At 42.1% G+C, this 24833-nt stretch overlaps 1 protein-coding gene across 2 annotated transcripts; it reads left to right on the forward strand.

The window, feature by feature from the left end:
* Window positions 1-24571, forward strand: INPP1 (inositol polyphosphate-1-phosphatase). Of its 2 annotated transcripts, XM_040971863.1 has the most exons (6): window positions 1-156; window positions 14327-14605; window positions 17249-17309; window positions 19337-19537; window positions 20316-20490; window positions 23846-24571. In XM_040971863.1, the coding sequence occupies exons 2-6, from the start codon at window positions 14402-14404 to the stop codon at window positions 24393-24395; spliced, it is 1191 nt and encodes a 396-aa protein (XP_040827797.1). In that variant the 5' UTR covers window positions 1-156; window positions 14327-14401; the 3' UTR covers window positions 24396-24571. The 2 variants fall into 2 exon arrangements, with proteins under 2 accessions (XP_040827797.1, XP_040827798.1); XM_040971864.1 differs by lacking the exon at window positions 1-156 and having other exon boundaries at window positions 14215-14605.
* The last annotated feature ends 262 nt before the right edge of the window (window positions 24572-24833 follow it).

The following is a 24833-nucleotide window of genomic DNA, read 5'->3' on the forward strand; positions in this document are numbered from 1 at the left end:
CGAGGGAGAGCTGCAGCCTCCTCCTCCTCCTCCTCCCCGGCACTGCATCCCCAGCGCAGGGCTGCCGCTGTCCCCCTTGGATGAGTCCCTTCCTCGCGGGGCCTGAGTCCCCGGCTGCCTGAGCAGCGCGCGCGCCATCGCCTCTCCGTGCGCCAGGTGAGTGGTTCCCGGCCTGGAGCCCGACCCCGCCGCACCCCGGCCTGAGAGATCCCAGGGTGCCGGGAGCCAGACTGGCCTCGGCCTGGCCCTGCCCTGCCCACCCCGGCATCGCAGTGGCAGCTAGCCGGTCACAGGAGCTCGCAGTCCCACCGGACGCTTCTGCAAAAGCAGCCGCAAAGGAAAGGGGAGGCGGGAAGAGAGTAGCAGCAAGAGTAATCAGCATTGCTAGGTGGAAGAAGCCCAGACACCCGCTGTGCAGAGCTGGGGCCCGGGTTCCACAGGTAGATGGCGCAGCCAGCCAGTCCCCTCTGTTCGTGGGCCCCGGGGGATGCTTCGTGGTCGCTGCTGCAGGGGTCCTGCCTGAGTATCAAGTCCACTCCTGGGGACGACACAGTCCTGCAGGCTTCTGACCCTCTGCATTTTTGAAAGGCTGTTTTATGAGACATGCATAGTCGGTTGGCTTAAGGGTTAGATGGGGGAAAAATTATTTTTCTTACTACAGAACAGTCATGCAGAGTGTTAAGACACGAAGTGTACGGCAGAAAATCGCTAGCTTATGTAGTCCACCCACGAAACACTCATGGAAGCCACCATGCTGCCTGTCAGGCTGAGCTCCCCATCTTCAGGGGAATTTGGGGGGTTCAGTCAGCAGACACTGCTCGCTGAGTAGACGGTGGCAAAGGAACCGTGCTGTGGACAGATTACCAAAGTGCATCCCATGTGTTGAATAAAACATTTTTTGGCCCTTTTTCCTTGATAATGAACTTTGAAACCAGCGCTGATGGTGTCAGTCTGATGTTGTAAATGTGCTCAAGCGCTACTACTGCCTGGTAGATTAGCAAGGTCATCTCATCCTTAGCCTTTCGGATAAGGAAGATACACGGAAATAAAAGTAATGGGAGAGTTCATGTTTCAACAGGTGTTTGTTTACATTCTTGCTTAGTACTTTAAGTTCGTGGATTTTTACAATGCATTTGAAGAGGATTACGTAAAATGCTTAAATTGCACTTTACTTTCGTCATAGAATAAGCTGTCACTTCTTTTCAAACTTTCGGAATAGGCTACCTCTTGCTTGGACATTGCAGCTTTGACTCATGCCCTTTTATGTAAACCTCTTTTTACAGACTTAAATTAGAGCCATACTTGTGGCAGCCTTGAAGAAAAGGAGGGACCACTGTTTAGCCTGCATGGTGATACCAGTTAAGGTCTCATGAGTGCTTGCGTTTGAATCCTGGCTCCAGCCACTTTGGGAGACAGTGATAATGCTGCAGTGGTTGGCTCCCCTCACCCCTTTGGGAGACCAGGATTACACTGCCCCCTGCTTCATCCCAGACCAGGCCTGGCCCTTACAGACATCCAGGTTTGGAACCTCAGACAAAAATATGATACCCTCCCCAAAATATGATACCCCCCCACCACTCTCTGTCACTTTGTCTTTTGAGTGAAAAACATACACATTAAAAAGAAGAGAACTTTTTGACATAAAAGGCCCCCAAACAAAAGTTAAGATTCTACTATATGTATTTCCATGTCTAATAGTAAATAGAAATTCCTTAAAAGATCATTGCTAACTAAATGATCAATAACAACAGATCGAAAGCTGAGGATGTTGTGTGTGAGAAATTTTCTGATATGAGTCCTCATTAATGTCTTTGGAAAAACACTTTGAATCTTGTAATGAAATTAGACTGATGTTTTTGGTTGGCTCAGAGTTTAGACTTACAAGTTTTACTTCGTATCTCTCAGTGCTAAGTGTAGTGTTTCCCAAACTTGTCCGGTTTTAAGATCATCTAGGATGGCTGGCAATAGGGGAGAATAACGGTTTTTAAAGGTTTCCGGGGAAGGCCTTTGGTCCCCAGTTGATATACCAGTTAGGATGCCCATGACCCACAATGTAGCACCTGGTTTATTCCAGATTCTTCACCTTCCTTCTACTGTGGGGGTTGGGAGGCAGCGGTGATGGCTCAACCTCTGTCACCTACGATGGAGACTTGGTTTGAGTTTCTGGCTTTTGACTTTGGTGTCCTGGCTCTGTGGGCATCAGGGGAGTGAGCTAACTGTTGGGAGCTCACTGTCTCTGTCTCTCACCATATCATAAAAAAGAAAGCAAGCTTCTGCAGTTGCAGCTTGGGAATTTCTGAACCTGAATTTCTAAGGGAAAGGAGAAACTTAAATTATCAAATATTACATTTTAAAAAGACACCAAAAGGAAAAAATGGATAAGTTTGGGAAACACAAGCAGGAGATGATTATTGCAAGGATGAATAACTAACATAGCCTCATAGGATTCCTATACACTAAGTGTTTAGAAATGAAAGATTAAAAAAACATGCAAATTTGAATAACTTATTTACAGATATTTTAAAATTTATAACTTTTATTATTAAAATTATTTCTCAAATCTCACCCGAAAAAGATTTTCTTTGGTCATAAAACATAGTCAGTTGTTTGCCAAGTCAGTGAACAAAACAGCATTATGTATCTATAAAATAATGTATCAGATTTATTACCATACTATTATGTGTCAGAGTTAGTTTTCCTTTTTCTTCTTCTCTTTACATTCCTTTTCTTTATTTTTCATGAAATTGCTTACTTTTTTTAGTCCACTAAATGCTTAAAATCTAGTAAAATCATTGCCCAGGTCTAAATTAACTTAAATATTTGCTACCTTTACTGATAGATATTGAGATTTTTGCTTTTCTTGGGTATGGCAGTGCTATGTTGCCCTCGATGAAAATGAAGGTGATAATCAGAGTGCCAGGGTTGTGTATCCCACTCTGACTCCTCACTTGAGCTTTCTGCTAATGTACACCCAGGGACAGTAGCACAGGATGACTGAGGTAGCTGGTTCTCTGTCGCCCACCTGGGAGCCCTGGATTCAGTCCCTGGCTCTGGCTCCAACCTGTCCAACCTCAGCTCCTGTGGGTAGGAGACAGTGATCCAACAAAAGGAAGCTCTCTGCCTCTCCCTCCCTCTCTCTCTCAAATTAATGAACCAATAGTTTAAAGACAGAGTTATAATTCATATGAAAAAAGTTAAAGTTAAATGACCAAAGAAAAGGATTTTTGTTGTTGTTGTTGTTTTGGTAGGCTTTCTTGATCAAGTTGAGGAAGTTCTCTATTCTTTGCTTTGCGAGAGTTTTTAAAACTTTTTACTTCTAATTGTCTTTGGGCAGTTACAGATATTTACGAGATAACACTATGATACGTTCATACATGTGCACATTACACAGTGTTCAATCAGGATGAACATAACTACCTCCTCAATATTTATCATTTCTTTTTGATGAAAGCATTCAAGATCCTATCTGGCAGCCTGCGCACACACACATACACACACATACACACACATACTCTCTCTCTCTCCATTATCATTATTTGTGTCACCGGATTGCTGCTAGAGCCCTAGGATATTGTACTACTAATTATAACTCAGTACCTGTTAACCATTCTTTGCCCTCCCTCCTTTCCTCTCCACAACTCTATTATGAAACCAATGCTCTTTTAGTGTTAAGGAGCACACAACTTAAAGTGATGCATCATTTTTCATTATTAAGTAGCTTTTTAAAAGAGGATTTGATCTTCCAAGTCCACACGAAACTCTGGTTAATTCCTGGGAATTTGCAATAATCATGTATAATCACAGTTTGATCTGGGAATAATAAAAGTTCTGTGTTTAAAGTATGGCTGCTTATTAGCTTCATGAACAGCAAAAAAAAAAAAAAAAGGGGGGGGGAATAAATAATCAGATCAAGAAAATAAAAATTAACCAGCTCAGATGTTTAACTATGGCTGCAGAGTTCAGTCAGAATACATGACATTTAGTATATTTTTACTTTAGTATGGCTTTAATGAGCCATTTGTATCACGTTAGTTCCTGAACTTTTTCATTCGAATAAAGCTACTATAAATATTCTTTTTTTTTTTTTTATCAGTTTGTGTTCTTTAAAAGGCAAATGTTATATTCAGTATTCCATACTACTCTGTTAAACATTTGGTGACTACCTGTAAAAAAATAAATATTTGCTCCTACAAAGTGGAAGAGTAAATAGAATACCAAGAGATATGCACTGTCCAGCCTGCCAACATGATACACCATATTGCCTAAGACTTTTCACTGTAACATTCAGGGGATATATTTTAGCTCAAAAATTTTGCCATTGCAGACATCTTCTAGAAATCTTTGCAAGAAAATCCTTTGAAATCATATTTTTTACCATAATCCTAAAGTTGTGTAATAAGCAATCATTTACAGATTAATTTTGGTGTAAGAAGGTCCCTTTAACATGTTCCTCTCTAATGGAATGAAAGTTTATACAATTGCAGCTGAATGTCACGGGGAGGCACTCAGAGTCCCAGGAGAAAGAAAATGGTGCCCCAAAAGTGACTCAGTGGGGAGCTGTAGCCTCTCCTCAGAGTGTCATTAGCCCCTCTGCCTATATGCAAACCATGGTATAGAAGCATGCAATTTAAGTACCAAGACCCGGGGTGACTGCTGGGCAAAATCAACTGCAAGATGAGTCATTCAGAGCCCTTCTGTCAACTCTAATCTTGGTAACTCTACCCCAACCTCCACATTTTTTCCATTCCACCAACATATATTTGTTTTTCTTTTATGAGATAGATATTAAATATCAAAGGCTTTTGAGATCTGTAACTTTTCAACTTAAAGTTCAACATTGTGCTGAAACAGACATGATATCAAAATGACCATTTTCATCATCATTCCCAAGTATACATTTCAGTGACATTGTTGTACAGATGTTACTGTTGTTTTTCTCTAAATTTGTATTATCCTCTGAGAACAAAACTCACCTCACCAAACAGCAACTCCTACTACTGTTTCCTGCAAGCCCTGGACATCACTATTCAACTTCACCTGTGTATAAGTTTGACTATTCAGAGTAATGGAATATAATATTTATCTGGTTGATTCTACTTACTGTAAGATCTTCAGGATTTATCCATGTTATAGTGTCATGATTTCATTCCTTTTAAACGCTGAGTAATACTCCTTTTATAAGAAAAGTTGATTTAAAAAACAGGAATAAAAATTATTTTTTGAAAGGCAGTGAGGGGTCGAGATCTTTCATTGCTGGTTCACTTCCCAGATGGTTGCAATAGCCAGGGCTAAACCAGGCCAAACCCAGAAATAAGGAAACGTGGCTGGGTCTCCCACAGGGGCCACAGGCACCCAAATACCTGAGCCATCATTCTCTGCTGCGTAAGCACATGAAAAGGCAGCTAGATCAGAAGCCTGGTAGGCCTGGACTCCAACTGGCACTCAACTATGGGATGCAGGCATCCTGAGTGGCAACTTGACATGCTATATCACAACAGTAGCCCATAGCAGGAATGTGAAACTGGATCATATCATACGAATTATCCATTCCAAAATCTCTGCCTTATCTTATTTTTTTTTCAATATTTACAAAAATGAAGGAAAACAAGTCCCTAAGACCTTAAACCTGCAGGTCAAGGTTATACACCTGGTTAGTTAAAGACAAATCAAGCCCAAGAACTGGCTCTCTTGTGACCTAAGAACTCTTCCTTCCTGCTCTATGTAGACACTAAAAGCCAGGTGTTAAAAATTAGTGCCTCTAGTCAGTGTTGTAAGAGTTCAGAGGGAAAGATAAATTTGACCTGGGAATCCTTCTTAATAATTGAGAAATGTTACATTCCAAAGTCAACATTCAAAATAGACTTGAGGATGAGCAAGATTCTACATTCTGACGAACAAGGATCAAAACTATAAATAACATTCCACTGGGGAAGATTCTTCCTGTGGGCATGCCTTGTTTCTTTTTCTGCATTGTAAAGATTATTTATTCCTATAGTTAAGATAGGCACACTAAAATTCTTTTTTATTTTTCATATTCTGTCTCCTTTCATTTTTCTTTTGTGATACCACAGTTTCTTTAAAAACACCTCTTAGCTCACAAAAGTTTAAACATAGAAGTAAAACGTAACCCAAAAAAGATCTAAATAAATAAAGGGTCTGTGTAGAAAATGTTCCTCACTATAGAAAGAGAGTTGAAAAGGTCACTATCACATTTAAAAGTGTTCCTAATACATTTTCATAATTCTCTAATAAAGTCTCAAAAGGCTTCTATATGCATTCTTTACTAATAGACTAAAGCCTCTGCCTGTAGCACTGATATCCCATATGGGTATTAGTATCCTTGGTGTAGTTCAGGATGAATTAGACTAGCAACCCTATTTGAAGGTGAGAGGAGGAAGAAGAAATATTAGGGTTAAATAGATAGATGTACATATCCCATATTGAATGTCTTCTAACAAAATCAAATTAAACTTTCTATTTTGGGTGATTCAATTAACTAAATTAATCTTTTTCAAGGATGGGTCACCTCTAGATGAATATCATTTCAGAAAGTTCCTAGTTGGTATTCAAAAATTGTGGTTCAGTTGCCAGTTACCCAGATACAGCTGTGCTTTGTTTTGTAAATGAACACAGAATATATGTAGACCTTTATGTAAATAAATATGAGCCTATTGTTCTTAACAGCACCTGGGTAATGCTGATAAAATCCTAGTACAATAAACAGCATGACAAGGATGGATTCTATATTTATAAAACTCCGAGGAAATTCATCAGCCAACACTGATTGAATACCTCTGAGCATGCTCAAGAGTGGTGAGGAACCAGGCTACATTCAATCTCCTACTGAGCACAGCACAGATAAGTAAACCTCCAATCCTGCGTTGGAGAGCTGGAATTTAGAGTTGCCCTTTTGGGCCCAGTGCAGTGGCCTAGCGGCTAAAGTCCTTGCCTTGAACGCACTGGGATCTCATATGGGCGCCAGTTCTAATCCTAGCGGCTCCGCTTCCCATCCAGCTCCTTGCTTGTGGCGTGGGAAAGCAGTCGAGGATGGCCCAAAGCCTTGGGACTCTGCACCCGCGTGGGAGACCTGGAGGAAGTTCCTGGCTCCTGGCTTCGGATTGGCGCAGCACCAGCTGTTGTGGTGACTTGGGGAATGAAGCTTCAGTTGGAAGATCTTCCTCTCTGTCTCTTCTCCTCTCTATATATCTGACTTTGTAACAAAAATCAATAAATCTTTAAAAAAATAAAGATTTGGCCTTTTTCCAGGCACCTAGGACCCAAGTGCCTAAGATGAAGGCATGGCTCCTGCAGTCAACACTGTGCTGACTATAACTTCCACACACGCTTTTTTTTTTCCTTATCCCATTTTCAAATTTTTAATTTTTTTTAAGGATTTTTTTAAAAATTCTTATTGGAAAGTCAGATATACAAAGAGAAGGAAAGACAGAGAGCAAGATCTTTTGTCCGATGATTCACTACTCAAGTGGCACAACAGCTGAAGCTGAGCTGATCCAAAGCCAGGAGCCCAGAGTCACTTCTGGGTCTCTCATGTGGATATAGGGTCCCAAGGCTTTGGACCGTCCTCAACTGCTTTCCCAGGCCACAAGCAGGGAGCTGGGATTAGAACTGGCACCCACATGGAATCCCAGTGTGTGCAAGGCAAGGAGTTTAGCCACTAGGCAAGCTACTGAGCTGGGCCCCCCTTAGCCCATTTTTTAAAAAAAGATTTATCTTATTTATTTATTTTTTTATTGGAAAGGCAGATATACCGAGAGAAAGAGATAAAGATCTTCCATCCACTGGCTTACTCCCCAAGTGGCCTCATCAGCTGGAGCTGAGCTGATCTGAAGCCAGGAACCAGGAGCCACCTCCAGGTTTCCCACATAGAATCCCAAAGCCTTGGCACCTCCTCTAGTGCTTTTCCTTGCCTCGAGCAGGGAGCTGGATGAAAAACAGAGCAGGCCAGACACAAACCTGCAACCATATGGGATCCTGGCAGATGCAAGGCAAGGATACAGCCATAGGCCATTGTGCCAAGCTGTTCTTAACCCATTTCTATTAAGATAAAAGTACATGCATACATAAAGATATGGAACTTCTGAGTGAGTTTACAACCAAAGCACTCTTGTAACTAAGCCATCAACCATGTCTAAACTTTACCAGTCCCTGAAAGCCTCTGATATGCTCCACCAGTAGGCCCTTTTTCTTTTCCAATGCTGGTCATCATTATGGTTACCTAATACCCTGTGATTTTTGGTCGGTTTCACAATTACTGCATGGTGTATATCTTTGGTGCCTTTTTCATTTGATAGAATACTTTTATATACTATCAAGACTGGCTCCTAGTGCAACATCCAGACTGGCTCCTAGTGCAGCAGCTTGCTCGTTTTCACAGCTGTGTACTGTTTTGTTATGTGAATATGCCACGTTTATTCCATTTTATTACAGATGCTTATTTGGGTTATTACCAGTGTCAGACTCTTACAAATAATGCTGCTCATAAATACTCTCAAGTGTATGCTTTAATCCAAAGTGCATTAATTTCTCTCGAGTATATGTCTACAAAACTGGGCCATTGGTTATGCTTGTATTCAACAAACTACAAATAGTTTTCCAAAATAGTTGTGCCAGTTTCACTCATGCCAGCAGCATGTAAGAGTCTGCAGAACTGCATATCTTCACCCAAAACTTGAAACTGCCAGTCTGGTTAATTTGGGCAATTCTACTGGATATATAATGACATCTTACTGAGGTTTGCAGTTGTGTCTTTCTGGTTACTCATAAGACAGACTATCTTTCCATCCACGTATTGGAAATCCTTGCCTGTTCTAGTTTCTTGCACTTGAACTGGTTCTGAGAGAATGAATGGATATTAAGTGGCAAAAGCAGACCAAGGGGCATGTTAAGCAGAGGGAGCAGCATGTAAAACCGGGAGGGTCTTCCCAGAGCAAAGCATTAAATGGATGGAAAGTAGGGAATCAGCTACCAGAAGTCTTAACCAGAGCCTGTAGAGTAACATGGGTAGTTATCACCCAGATCCAAACTAAAAGTAATACCAGAACAACCAACCAACCCTGCAGGCACTTCTGTACTGTAATACTTATTGGATCCCAAGAAATGTTTGTTAGTTAATTATCTGAGAGCTGAACAAGGCTTCCCTACTGCAAGGATAACTGAATTTCTCATGAGCCAAGAAGCCACATTGCAAGGTCCTGTGATGCTTGCAGTTCAGCTTCCCTCTGCTCAGGGCGGCCACCTGGGCAGATGAGCATCTCTGTAGCAGAGGAAGCTGCTGTCTGCAAGGTGCTCAGCCAGTGGCACCCCTGATTTCTTTTTTGGTATATCCCTTCTTCCAGGACAGCATCCATTCTCTAAACCCCTGCACGAGGCTACGCTAAGTGGGGTGATAAGCAGAGGTGACAGAGTCTGTTTTTCCTACACAGAGCTTTGGCCACTCCTCAGTTCTGTCCATCTACTGAGACTCCTGGATAGCTCTATCCTTTGATGAGACATACCCATTGACCTTATGGACTCTGGGCTTTCCCCTCTACCCCAGCCCTCAGCAGTCCTATTAGGTAGGACCACTGTGCAATAGCTTCAAGGAGCCATTCCTCAGAGGATGAAGGAAAGGCTGAATTCAGGAGGTGATGGTGTGGTGAGATGTAGTCCATGAACAATGAACCAAAAGATGGGCTGTGTGGAAGTCTTGTGTTACTGCCAGCAGAAAGGGGGCCAAGCATAGCGTGTTGGCTCACTTGTCTGCTCATTAGCCAGCAGTTCTGCTTTGCTACCAGCCCTCATTTCTGTCATCACACATGAGTGCTGAGGACCACAAAAGTATGGCCAGCTTCTGCTACCACCACTCTTCACACAACAGAGGACTCCGCTGGCCCCAAATCCATTACAGCATTTCCTGGCAGGACAAAAGATTCTTACCACTGGCCAGCCATCAAGGGCCTGCCAGGAAGCCGAGGCATCTCTCTGCCTCCAGCAGCCCTAGTTTGCAGGCAGATGCCAGAAACCAAAGCAAGCAGCTCTGGCCTACACAGAGGAACTTTGTTCTGGGTCATTCAGAGAATGACAGGTAGTTCCCAGGCTTTTTGGATTTAATGGACCTAGTAGCTTTTCAGAAAAGATTTCGGTGACCTATACAAAGTTGCCAACCCCTTCACAGTAAAGACATGTACTGGCTTTCTATTGAGCAGTCATAGTTGTCATCTTACCTTACAAGGCTCTGTGCCAGGTACCCATTCAGAGGGACCATTTGATTGTCACGACATCAGTGCTCAGTATTAACGTCTTGTTACAGGTGATGAGAGAGGCTCAGAGGAGGTAATCAATGACCTCATGGTAGACATGAGTAAGAGAACACTTAACCAATTCTACCACCCTTTCCTGTCATGTTCCCCTTGCTGCCCAGTGATGACCTGGTAGGTGGCTAATTGAGAAGTTCAAGGAACACGATGGCTAAGTGTTTACTTCCAAGCAGGACACTTGAGAGTGGGGCTGAGGATCTGCTGAAGAAGAGGTTTTCCCCAAGAGCAAAAAGGAAATTAAATGCCAGTTAAATGCTGAGTTATAGTGATCAAGCTAGTAACAGTCAGTCCTGGCTAAGTGTGTGTTTGCTTTTTGCTGAATCATGTGCCTTGCAATAAAAACGTGCTTATGATTATTAACTGATAAGTGCTTGTTTCTTTCCCTAACAATGAAGAGTTTATGAGAAAATTTCATTGCTTACAATACTTCTTTATAACATAGGTGTCTGACAGCTTGCCTGGACTTGAATCTTGTTCCACTATTTCCTAGCTATGTGATTTCTGGGAAAATTATTTCAAAACCTTGTGCCTCTGTTTCTTCATCTATGTAATGGAGAATAGTGCCTGCTTCCTAGGGTTGTGTGAGAATTGAGTTAACATACAGATAACTGGAGCAAACTATTGTGTTTACATAGTTCCATCAAGCTAACTGTCACTAGGAGCCAGCTACCTCTGAAATTACCAGCATGAAGAGAATCCTGGGGAACAGTAGCTGTTAAGTCTCCATGTTCAGAAGCATCCAGAATACGATGGAAGTAACAGATGTCCGGCCTCATTACCAGAGACTCTCACTGTGTGGAGTGTAGGGGAGAAGCCTGGGAATTTGTTTCTTTACTACGACACTGGTTGATTAAGATTCAGAGCAGCCATTGAGAAATACTAAGCCAAAGACATCTCTTTTGTTGTCAAGGCTACTGCAGGGAATGTGTTTGCGTACTCATTGCAAGTCTGTCACACTTTCTCATTTAGAGTACGATACTTAAATGTAACTAATATTGGCTTTTCTCTGCACATGACTAACTGATAGTAAAACCCTTGCCCCCACATGACTCTACCAAGATCCCTACCGCCATGGGCCAACTGCCCTGAGATGAGGGGCATAATGAGTATGCAAGGTGAGTAAGTGTGTAAATGTGCTTTTAAAAAATATCTGGGGCCCAGCATGGTAGCCTAGTGGCTAAAAGTCCTCACCTTGCATGCGCCACGATCCCATATGGGCACAGGTTCTAATCCCAGCAGCCCCACTTCCCATCCAGCTCCCTGCTTGTGGGCAGAGAAAGCAGTTGAGGATGGCCCAAAGCCTTGGGACTCTGCGCCCACATAGGAGACCCAGAGGAAGCTCCTGGCTCCTGGCTTGGGATCAGCTCAGCTTCAGCTGTTGCAGTGCTTGGGGAGTGAGTCACTGGATGAAGGTCTTCCTCTTTCTCCTCCTGTCTGTATGTCTGATTTTCCAATAAAAAAATAAATCTTTAAAAAATAAAATAAAAAATATATGAAAGACAAGTGTTTTACCTAACAGTTCAGATACTTGTAATTATGCCTGTAGCCCATATCAGATGCCTAGCTTTGAGCTTCAGCTCTGGCTCCTGGCCCCAATTCCCTGCTAATGCAGATTCGTTGGGTGGCAGCCGTGACGGTCCAAGTAACTGAGTGCCTGCCATGCCTGTGGGAGAGCTGGATGGAGTTCCTGGCTCCCTCCATTTCTCCCTAGATTGGGTCATTGAAAGTGAGGATGAATTTCCCAGTGATCGCTCAGGTGATGGCTGGGCTATGTGAACTGAGCTGAGAAGATATGGGGACAGATTAAGAAAGCACACTGCAGAGAAACAGAACGGTGATTGGGCCCCATCGCCTGTTCGGCCAGAAGTTGGAGGTTAGCTGTGCGAAATGATTCAGAGGTCTTGTTTGTCGGCTGTGGGAGACTGTTCTAGAAAGGAAGGGCTCTGGAGAAGGGGACAAAGCTGAAGAGGTGCTGGGATCATGAGGATAAACAGAAGTTCCACCTGGAGCTCATATAGCATTGGGATAATATATTCAATTCCATTATACACAGCTTGTAATTTGGCATTCATGGCAAATTATTCTAAATCAAAATGCCTCAGCTTTATGAATGTAACTACTTTTCTTAACTATTCATGTTAAAGTCAACCAAAGTGAAGTTTTCAGACATAGTCACTCTTCAACAAGACATTTAAGTGAGCAGGTATTTTTGTTGACATTTTAGCTCCATTCTTTCTGCTACTCAAAAGCTTTGTGTGTTCACACATTAGTTTTGTTTTCTTTAGACAGTTATGTCAAGGAGTTTAAGGAATTCTGGTTGCTAAATTATCCTAAGATATTTTGACATGTCACTTTTTCTATAACATATATTTAGAGTATTTGAAAATTCTAAAGATAAGCACAGTCATCTTCAGTTCCACTACGCAGCATTAACTACAATTAGATCATCACCTGCTAGTCCCTTTCTAAACACAAACTGGTAACATAACCTCATATTCCATTTTCCCCCTTAGCATGTTGGCATTAACATATTTCCATATTCGTCAGAAGCATTTTCCTGACTGCATATTACTCCATTTTACATCTTCCAACTTTCTGTGGTTTAACAAAAGCATCTGCAGGGCTCCAGATCCATCTCTGTGAAATTGCCCTCTGGAAGGCTGCTTGCTTGCAGTGCATAGGCAGAACGTAGACAGCTGTTTCTCCCCACCTCCTCCCAGAGGGAAGCTTGACGTCAGAACACTCACTAATAACAATAGAGGGTGTCTGGCTGTTTTACTCACTTTCCTTTCACTATAACAAAGGCTTGGCACTTTCCTTCACTGTGATTGACCTTAACATATTTTGTAGCACATTTATTTAAGACAAAGCAACCATGATCATCCACTATTCACTACATCGGCATCTTCGTAGCTGAATTAATCCTCAGCTTCCTAGAGTCCATTGAGGAAGTCTTTTCATGAGCTGTTGATGCTGATAGTAAAGATACCAGGCTTTGGTGGATGGCCAGTTCTGAGCCCTGCGGTTCAGTCTTGTGTAACCCTCAAGAAGTTACTTAATCTCTATAGCTCCCAGTTTCCTTTACTGTCAAACAGCTCTGCTTGTCCTCAGAATAATTCTGCACGAGACAAGAATTACTCAGCCTTGGGTAGATAAGAAGTAGATAATACTGCAAAGTGAGAAGTGTGTTCTCTCTAGCTGCAAAACAGATCAGCAGATATTCCAAGGGATGACAGCATAGCATACTCAGAAGCCAGAACTTTGCAAGTCCCAACAGGTGACTGAATATTCTCACCTCGTTGTATTGCTTTTACCTGGGAGAAGATTAGCACAGATGATGGTGCTTGTCTTCTTGGCTGTGGGTAGTGAATTTGGCTGAGTGATGCCTCGTGCTCCTGACTCCAGATCAGCCTCACTCTTGCAGGACACAGCACTGCATACTCTTCTGGCACTTGGTTCTGTTTAAAGGAGAAGCGTTTCAATTGATTAAATAAAAATGAGTTTACTTAGGCAAAACAAAAACTGACTGATGAATTGGGCATGACCAGGTTCTGAGAATGTCACTCAACAGCATGATCAGACAGAATTTGTGGGTAAAATTGAAGTGCAGCATAGGGGACAGCTGGCTACAGCTTCGTCAACCAGTGTACTAGTTACAGCTTCAAGTGTTTGAAGTATAATGAGTTAATTGAATACAAGGCCTTCTGGAATCAGCCCCAGTTCAGCAACTGCAATTAAACTATCGCTTAGGTTTGTAGGACCCACTGCGGGTTACTCAGTTCAAATGTATGGTCTCATACAAATTTTATTTAATGGCAGTTTAGCAAGTTGCCCCAGAAGTGATGGAATGCATCCCGAGGTCATTACAAGGAATGACCTTAATGGTCATTCCTTGGAATTAACGTCATTCACCTGTTTTCAGGGGTTTATAATGTGAACGACCAGGTTGAGAGCCAGACTGGAGACGCCCTGACATCACCCTCCGTACTACTTTCTGTTTCTCGTTCTAGTACTTTTCCAGCTGACATCCCCGGGGGTGAGTGCTGTTTCCACTAGCAGTTGCAACTGAAAAGCACGGTTGAGAGATGTCGGAGATCCTTCATGAGTTGCTCCGTGTCTCCGAGAAGGCAGCCAACATCGCCCGGGCATGCAGGCAGCAGGAAGCCCTGTTTCAGCTGCTGATCGAGGAAAAGAAAGAGGGCGAGAGGAACAAGAAGTTCACTGTGGACTTCAAGACCCTCGCTGATGTACTGGTACAGGAAGTTATCAAGCAGAATATGGAGAACAAGGTAAAAAAGGTCACAGCCTAGGTATTTGCCAAATATTTGCCTCTGTGATTTTCCGTCCCTCCTTGTCTAGCATTGGTGCCCTGTATTCCACGATCATCTTCAGACTGCTAGCACCCTGAGTTCAAATAAACACCACAGGCTTTTTCTTTTCTTTCCTTCTTTTGTTTAGATTACAGCAACAAAAAAAATATTTTCTTGCAACAAATCTATGCAGCAAAGAAAAGCAAATAAGCAAATACAAATTACTTGCCATTTTAATAGCTAAAGAATCTGTTATAAGAGCTTTTATTTACTAATATTTTTTCCTAATAAATAATACATGCTCCCTGGAAAACTAAAAAACAAATGAAGAACCCATTTTACCCCATCACTAGAGCAAGTCACTAAATGTTGTTAGACCATTTGTCTTCTCTGTGTATATATGCATGACCCATAAAATTTATCGCAAATTTATCTCAATAGAACTGAGGACACTCTGCTTTTAAGTATGTGTGTATGTGTTTGTGTGTGTGTGTGTGTGTGTGTATGTGTGTGTTTAAGCTTTGATACATTAAGTATCACCTTTGGATTGGACCGTTTAATGTTTGCCTCAATGATGAGCTTGTATCTGGATACTTAAAGTTTCTTTTTATTCTCATGGGAAAATGTTTGTACTTAATTGTGACTGTAATTCTAGGCCTCTTGCTTGAATTGACTGGAAGAAACAAACTCTTCCTTAATAGCAGTAACAATAATAGTAGACACTTTCAAAGATTTACTGTGTGCTAGATAGGCTCTAAGGGTTTAAATATATTATGTAGCCTTTATGACAACTGTGTGGTAAGAACTATTATTCCAAAGTAATGAGTGAAAGAAAAGGGGAACAAAGATTCAGTGACATCCTAAAATTACACAGCAAGTAGATGACAAAGCCAGTTTTTAGCGCATGCAGACTGCCTCAGAGTCTGTGTTCTTTACAATATTACATTGTTTCTTATATTTATAAATTATATTTGCTTTGGGAGATAGAACTCTGACGCACTATAAAGTACTAGAATTGTTTAAATCTTCAAGATAATGAGTATCATTTAGAATCATTTAAGCAACATTTTGACAATAGGCAGGAGAAAAAAGCAATTTAATGAAATTTCTACAAACTATATTTTTCATGCCCTATGATATCTGGCTGCAGTAAGCCAAGTGAAGTAACCTTATTTTTGTTTGTTACTAATCAAGATAGTTGGGTGCAAGGAGTGATTAACTGGATTAGATGTGTAGATTTTTTTTTTACAGGCTAATTAATATTTGCCCCAAAGCATTCAAGCAAATTCAGGCAATTATTCATTCATGACGTAAATACCAGGGCTTATGAACAAATACTATTCCATTTGAGATATAAAATATTTGTATGACCCTTCTGTCCCATAGCCTCAGAAATCAAGCTTCAAGCTGTGGTGAATGGGCTGGTTGCCAGCTCTTTTTGGCTTGTAGTATCCAGCAAGCAGGTGGCGGGTGGGGGGGGGGCGGCGAAAATAAATGCTTGTAAGGCACTGTTGAAAGTACTTGGGAGCCATTATTATGGCACATCTGGTTAAGCTGCTGCCTGCGATGCTGACATCCTTTTCCAGAGTGTTGGCTCAAGTCCCAGGTGCTTCCCTTCCAACCTAGCTTCCTGCTCATGAACCTTGGAGAGCAGTGGGAGATGGTTTCAGTACCTCACCCTTGTAACTAATTTGGGAGACCAGCATGGAGTCCCTCACAACCGACCCACACCTGGCTGTTGTAGCGCCATCTGGGAAGTGAAGCAGGAGATAGAAGAGACAGTGAGACATACAGAGAGAGTGTATGTGTGTCTCTCTCTCCCCCACCCTTTCCACCTTCTCACTTTACCTTTTGAATAAATAAATAAATAAATGTGTTTTTGTAAAAAATAAAACTACCGGCCATCCACAAATGACTGAATTCAAGAATTTGAAGCATTTCCTTGTTTTTGTTCCCAGAGAACATCTTGTATGTATCACAACTAGTCGGGCACGTATTTTGAGAAAAATTCTCTCCACCAAGGACCACAATCAAAATGAATCAAAAAGCTTCCCAGTCATACACAGAAAAAGGACTCTTTGTAGACTTTATTCACTCTGTACTGATGCAGAACTTATTGGTCAATAAAATTTCCCTTTTCCTTAATCACCTTCCCAGTCTAAAAGCTAATGATCCCTCCAACAGGGGCAGCCACACACAGAAAAATGAAAATAAAATCTAATGTTGCCTTCTAATTTCTAACCATCCAGTGTCAACTACTGCTGTTAGGAATTTGGTCAATACTTTTTAGGAACAATGGTTAACATTTCTCCTTGACAACCCTTCTAGTTCTATGACTCTTATAGCGAAGGGGGAGTTTCTAGAAGCACTTCTGCAAATGAAACAAGATGACTGAATCTCTACCTGGGTTGGGAGTCTCTGGAGAGGCAAAGGAGCAGCAAAGTATTAGAAAACTAAGCTGACTTCATTTTGTAAATACTTGGATTGGGATAAAGGATTGGAAATTTTGAATTTCAACTCTGATTATACTATTTCATTTGAAATATAAAATGGAAATCTGTTCAGAATTTACATGTTTGGATTTTTGTTGTTTTGCTCTTTTGTCAATTCTGAATCATCTAGTTTCCAGGATTGGAAAAAAATATTTTTGGAGAAGAATCCAACGAGTTTACTAATGATTTGGGTAAGTGTAAGAATGTTGATGTTGATGTGTTTTTGTAACTTACTAGCATGTAGTATTCTAGCAGCCAACTTACCATACTTTGAGTTAAATGAATGTTTGAAAGCAACATAATATACTTGAATGTTAGGTTTCATTCCATCTCTGCCTCAGAATATTGTGTCATTTATCTTAGGATAATTTAGCATTTATGTAACTTACAATTAACCCTTGGGAAAGTTGGAAATCTAATGGAAGTAATCCATGCCCCAGGGACATACATACGTTCCCTTAAAGAGTCCATGAGCCTTGCTAAGACTTTATAGGATGCATTGGCTCTGAAACACGTAAGTGAATTTCCTCGTAACGTCTCGGGGTCTCATGTCTCAAAGGTTCCCTTTGGGATCATATTTTAAGTCCCATTTACTTGGTATCCCGTGAGTTTGATTCTGCTTTGATGGATTTCCATATTCTGCTGCTGTGAGTATCGAGGAAAATATCCCAATCTCTAATTGCAGGGAAATATTTTTCAGTTTGCTGGACTCGTTTAATGGTTTAAGAAGTTAAAATGGTGAACTTTAACATCTTTCATGTGACAACTCATTAAATACCTACAAAAATATTTTCTAAGAAAAAAAAATCTCTGGATTTACTCTAAAAATGTTTTCACCCTCATGCGCTGTGTATTCAGACGCACTTAGCAGTTGGTAAGAAAGAATTAGAGAAGATCTCATTTAAACGTATCACTTGTAAAAATAACTTCTGTTGCATTTCAAATCCTCTGTTTTGCTATTTCCTAGTTATTTTAACACTTGATTTAGCTAGAATTACAGGGACAACAAGGCAGGGTACATCCATTCTCCTGCTTGTTGAGAAGTGTGTGGAGGGACAGTGGTGGGATTATGGGTGAGGGTGTGAGCACAGGGACCAATCACAGGAAGGGGTGGGCATGACCTGGTAAGTGCAGTGGCATGCACTGGTTGTTTTGAAAGGATGGAAGTGACATAATATTCTCCTGTGAACAATCCAGAAGCATTCCAGAAACCAAACTAGGTGCTCAGCAAACAGCAATCATTAGCATTACAATTTCCCAGTTTAATTCAAATTTAGCTTTGATGAAATTTGAGTGGACATTTCCTACTACTTAAAAAGTCACCTTCATGGTTTCTGCTAATTACAAGTCACCTTCATAGCAGTTTCAGACTTACTGTGCTGTCCAAACTTTACTTCCCCCACCCCTCCTTGGGATTTTATTAATATTCAGCAGGTCTGGGTGGGGCCCAGGGCTCAGAATTTCTCACAAGTTCCCAGAAGGCAGAGGTGCTGGGCCTTGGAACCCAGAGTAGTTAGGGGTATTTGACAATATGTGAAACAGCCCCAAAGTGCATTGTTTCCTTAGTTTTTAAGATATTTTTCTGTGTTTCTTTTTCCATTGCTGTCACATCCTGCTGCAATTAACTTGCTTGGTTTTACAGCCTTTTCCCTCACTTCTGTTCAGGGTGGAAGCAGCAAGTGCAAACTGCTGGGGAAGCACCTGGCCTGGGTGGCTTCTGCCTTCATATGGGAAGCAGCTTTGCTCGCACTGCTTACAGATTCATCTGCTTTGTCTTCTGTGATTTAGCACAATATGACATCAAAAGCAGTGTCATGGAAGGAAACAGGAGCACAGTGAACTGATAAAACCTGCATTTCAGTAACATTTACACCTGGAACAGAGCTAAAAGGCCAAAAGCATATAGATTATCAGGGGGTTCATGAGTTTTTTACTTGTCTATGAGTTCCTTTCAGTTGCATTCAAATTTATGTCCTTGAAGATGTGGGGAGATAGTGCTTTGATTCCTAAACCCATCCCAAACTATTCAGATCAAGGTAACAAGCGACACCAGTGACTTGCTGAAGCCCTCAGGCGATTCTGGCAGTTGGCAGGAAAATATGGCTCTATGATGTGCCTCAAACCCAGGGATACAGTCTTCACTACCCCACCCTTGCCAAGATATTTCCTCCGTGGAAACTATGGAAATATAATAGCTCTTAGTTTGTCTTTGCTCTAGGGGAAAAGATTATCGTGAGGCTGTGTTCCACCAAGGAAGAGACGGCAGAGCTGCTTAGCAAGGTGCTGAATGGTAACCGCCTGGCATCTGAAGCATTAGCCAAAGTTGTTCATCAGGATGTGGCCTTTTCTGATCCAACTCTGGATTCAACAGAAATCAGCATTCCACAGGACACTTTGGGGATCTGGGTAGATCCCATAGGTAATTACAGGAGGGCTTCAAGTGTTTGTTCTTATTGCATTTTGAGGGTGTGGAGAGTCGGGAGCTTGAAAAAATGCAAACAGAATATAGTTTAATTTCCCCAGAAGTTAGGAAAAACTGTTTAAAAATTTATTTGAAGAGTTCCAGAGTTCCAGAGAGAGAAATCTTTCACCCATTAGCTCACTCCCCAAATATTACTAATGACTACATCTGGGCCAACCCATAGCCAGGAGCCAGGAGACCCAGATGAGTATTATGAAAAAAACAGCAGGCATTTCAATGTTTTTTGCACAAAAATGCACTTACTGCTTAATATCCTATAAAGTTAAAACCCCATTCTTCGGCACCACTTATATTTCTCCTTTTGTACCATTATCTCTTCTAACTTGAGGGACTTAATAATATAATAATAAAAACTAATTCCTGGAAGGAAACTTTTCCATCTGATCTTGTACTGGTCTTCTGACTGGAACAGTTTCAAAATTTAGTTACTAGTCCCCAAATGGAATTGATGTGTGATAAGTGGTACTTATGTGCTAAATGCTATGGACACATTCTCTCCATTTAAGAGTTTTCATACTGTCAAGAAAATCCAAAACATCCACAGCAAAAAAGTGATGTTCAAAAACTCAACTAGTAAGTGACATCTAAAGTAACACCTGATTGATAACCAAATTATCGGAAGAGGGAAATGATAACGGGACAAGGGTTATCGATGTATTCATCACAATCTTCTGAATCTTCATCTGAATTCCAATATATTTGCTTCATTTTTCAGATTCCACTTATCAGTATATTAAAGGTTCTACTGACATCCAACCCAATCAAGGCATCTTTCCCTCTGGCCTTCAATGCGTCACTATTTTAATCGGTGTCTATGACAAACAGACAGGGGTGCCTGTGATGGGAGTCATCAACCAGCCTTTTGTGTCCCAAGACCCAAATACTCTCAGGTAAAATACAAACAGTTACATATTATGGTTTTTTAGAATTCATGACCTCGGCTTGGCTTATTTTCAGGTTTAGCCTTCTAAGTGACATTCTTATGACTTGAGTTAGTTACTCTGGGATGCTTTTACTAAACGTCTGTATGTTGGAACTAAAATTCTTTCTATTTCCAGTCCTGGATTTGGTATCATTTCATTCAGGATATCATGAGTTTGTATTGGGGATACAGCAAGCCTAATATCTAAAACCATCTAAAACTCTGGTCCTAAAATCCATTCACATCCAGATTAATGCAATAGTGGTGACACTGCCCTGTAAATTATTTGAAATAAGATAACCATCATCATTTACTTGTGTAAGTGATGTTTCAAAATGTTTATGAAAATTTGGTGTAAAAAAGTGTAAAATTCACATATACCATGAGGTCTCCAAAGTTCATGAAAAATATGTCTTCTGAAAAAACTATATAGACTTCAACTTTTTGGCACAAAAGTAAATTCCATTTATCCTTGAACTTTTAAAAAAACAACTTATTTATTTGAAAGGCTCCATTACAGAGAATGCATGAGAGAGAGAATCTTCCATTCACTGATTCCCTTTCCAAGTGGCCACAAAGGAGAGGGCTGGCTGGGCTAGGCAGAAGCCGGAGCTTCACTCAGGTCTCTCACGTGGATGCAGGGGCCCGAGAACTTGGGACATCTTGCTCTGCTTTCCCAGGAGTATTAGCAGGGGGTTGGATGGGAAATGAAACAGCTAGAACAGGAACCAGGATCCATAAGGAATCGTGACCTTGTAGGCAGCAGCTTAACCCCCTAAGCTCCAATCCATAAACTTTTTTAAAAAATTTATTTATTTTTATTGCAAAGTCAGATATACACAGAGGAGGAGAGACAGAGAGGAAGATCTTCCATCCAGTGATTCACTCCCCAAGTGACCACAACAGCCAGTGCTGAGATGATCCGAAGCCAGGAGCCAGGAGGTTCCTTCAGGTCTCCCACGTGGGTAGAGGGTCCCAACGCTTTGGGCCGTCCTCCACTGCTTTCCCAGGCCACAGGCAGGGAGCTGGATGGGAAGTGGAGCTGCTGGGATTAGAACCTATGCCCATATGGGATCCCAGTGCGTTCAAGGCAAGGACTTTAGTGCTAATCCATGGTGCTGGGCCCTCAATCCATGAACTTTTTGAAGCTCCGTTGTACATATAGCTAACTGAAGTGTGCAATTTTAGCAGGAATTCAAGACAGAGTTTATATTATCCAGTGAAAAGATGAGAAGGGGTGGCCAAGATTAGCACCTACTTATGGGATGTCTCGCCTCCTAAGTGCGGTCAGCACACACTCCTCTTCTGCCTCCCCCGTCCCCATTCTCTCTTTGGACTCCTGCAGAGTCTAGAGGATGCTCGGTGTGCTCTTGACTTTGATCCATGGCCTGTGCTTTGGCCTTGACTCTAGGACATGGCAGAGGCCAAGTAGGAGAAACAACTTCAAATTTCTTTTTAAGTTTAATTTATTTCTGTTGAAAGACAGATTTACATTTACAGAGAAAAATATTCCATCTGCTAGTTCACTTCCCAAGTGGGGGCAATGGCTTGGGGCTTATCAGAAGCCAGGAGCTTCCTCTGGATGTCCCACGCAGGTGCAGGGTTTGAAGGCTTTGGGCCGTCCTCGACTGTTTCCCAGGCCACAAACAGAGAGCTGGATAGGAAGGGGTGCAGCTGGGACATGAACCAGTGCCCATACGGGATCCTGGTGCATTTAGCCATTAGGCCATTGCACCAGGACCCACAACTTCAGTTTTTTAAAAAATTTTAAATAAGTTCTATTTCCCACTTATTTTGGGGTTAAACACCTTATTGTCTCAGCAATCATTTTCAGTTCTTGAATAGTCATGAATAGTCACCTCTGCAAAGCTGATAACTTTTCCTATTCCTGCCCAACCAAGAATATGTTTCTGGCATTTGATAATTAGAAAATGTGCAGACAGAATCATGTCCCAGAAACAGATGTGGTAAACACAATAGTTATTGTCCCAGATTCTTGTAGGAGACTGCTTGGGTTTGAAAGCAGATTCTACCACCACTGATTAGCAAGATTGGCTTAGGCAAGTTACTTACTTTGACTAAATTGCCATTTCTTCATCTGTTAATAGCAACCTGGCATAGGTCACAAGGTAAGCATTGATAAATGGAATGTGCAACAAAAATATCACCAGCTCATCTGTCTTGGTGTTAAAAATCAAAATAATGAATAACAAAATGCAAAAGTGACCAATTAATAAAAGCTTTTTTATATATAAGGAATGTAAAGATCAGTAGTTGGGAGAAATATTATTTACCTGCTTATCTTTTTTCCTGTTAAAATTTAAATGTCAAAAGTGGATGAGGGGTCTAGAGCACTGGCCTAGTGGCTAAACTCTTCACCTTGAACATGCCAGGGATCCCATATGGGTGCCAGTTCTAATCCCAGCAGCCCCACTTCCCATCCACCTCCCTGCTTGTGGCCTGGGAAAGCAGTTGAGGATAGCCCAAAGCGTTGGGACCCTGCACCCGTGTGGGAGACCTGGAAGAGCTCCTGGCTTTGGATCAGCTCAGCACCGGCCATTGCGCTCACTTGGGGAGTGAATCATTGGACAGAAGATCTTCCTCTCTGTCCTCCTCTCTGTATATCTGCCTTTCCAATAAAAATAAATAAATCTTATAAAAAAAGCAGATGTGACATTTTGCCATATTTCTAGAGGATGGAAATCCTGCAGATATACATATATATATTAATATTTATTTATTTTATTACAAAGTCAGATATACAGAGAAGAGGAGAGACAGAGAGGATGATCTTCTTTCCAATGATTCACTCCCCAAGTGAGCGCAACGGCCAGTGCTGTGCTGATCCGAAGCTGGGAACCAGGAACCTCTTCCGGGTATCCCACACGGGTGCAGGGTCCCAAAGCTTCGGACCGTCCTTGACTGCTTTCCCGGGCCACAAGCAGGGAGCTGGGTGTGAAGTGGGGCTGCCAGGACTAGAACCGGCACCTATATGGAATCCCAGCACGTTCAAGGCGAGCACTTTAGCCGCTAGGCCATGCCGCTGGGCCCAAATCCCGCAGATATTTGAATGTCTGTGACTGATTCCATAATGCAGTGACATTGAGAGCATTCTAGTCATACTGCAACACACAGGCAGCTGTGGGCCTGTGAGTAACTTTGAGGAATGAACGAGCTACTCAATCTGTTTCCAGACTTTGGAGCATGAAAACTCATGACCTCATACTGAATGCTTTTTTCATGTCATTGTTTGAAAGCAGCAGGTGTAATACAAAGTGAATGTGATAATCACCTCCACTGACTGAACTGATTGTCTTCCACAGGTGGAAAGGACGGTGCCACTGGGGCCTTTCTTATATGGGGACCAACATCCATTCCCTCCAGCCTGACATCTCTAAAGGAAACAGCCAGGACACACAGGAGGACAGCAGCAGCTCCGAGGCGGGCATCTCCCGCCCCTTCTCAGCCATCATCAGCACCAGTGAGAAGGAGAGCGTCAAGGCAGCACTGGCCCGCGTGTGTGGGAGCAGCATCTTCCGAGCCGCCGGAGCGGGTTACAAGAGCCTGTGTGTCGTCCAAGGCCTGGCTGACGTTTACATCTTCTCAGAGGACACCACGTTCAAGTGGGACTCCTGTGCGGCCCATGCCATACTGAGGGCCATGGGCGGAGGAATGGTAGACTTGAAAGAATGCCTAGAAAGAAATCCAGAAACAGGGCTAGATTTGCCACAACTGCTGTACCACATGGAAAATGAAGGTGCCACTGGGGTGGATCGCTGGGCCAACCGGGGAGGACTGATCGCGTACAGATGCAGGAAGCGACTGGAGGCTTTCCTCAGCCTCCTCGTCCCTAACCTGAAGACACAGATGTAGCCGGATGCTGACCTCAGCATCCACTGCATCTTGAATTGGGAAGCCGGTGCCTGCATCTCCATCTCTTTAAGACAACTCTGCCCTATTGCTCGTTGACATCACCTCTCTCAAGGAGCATTTTCCCGTTTTATGTTCATATAAATTTAATTTCAATAAATGACTTTCTGGCAGCAATATCTAAAGCCGTGTGACATTTCTATAGTGACTATTGTGCTTTTATTGTTGCCTAAAACACTTAAATAAAAAATTAAAAGGGGGCCTGGCGGCGTGGCCTAGCGGCTAAAGTCCTCGCCTTGAACGCGCCAGGATCCCATATGGGCACCGGTTCTAATCCCAGCAGCTCCGCTTCCCATCCAGCTCCCTGCTTGTGGCCTGGGAAAGCAGTCGAGGATGGACCAAAGCTTTGGGACCCTGCACCCATGTGGGAGACCTGGAAGA

This window comes from Ochotona curzoniae, unplaced genomic scaffold (assembly GCF_017591425.1).
Source record: "Ochotona curzoniae isolate NIBS_2020 unplaced genomic scaffold, NIBS_Ocur_1.0 contig_2210, whole genome shotgun sequence".
In the NCBI taxonomy this organism is placed as follows: domain Eukaryota; kingdom Metazoa; phylum Chordata; class Mammalia; order Lagomorpha; family Ochotonidae; genus Ochotona; species Ochotona curzoniae.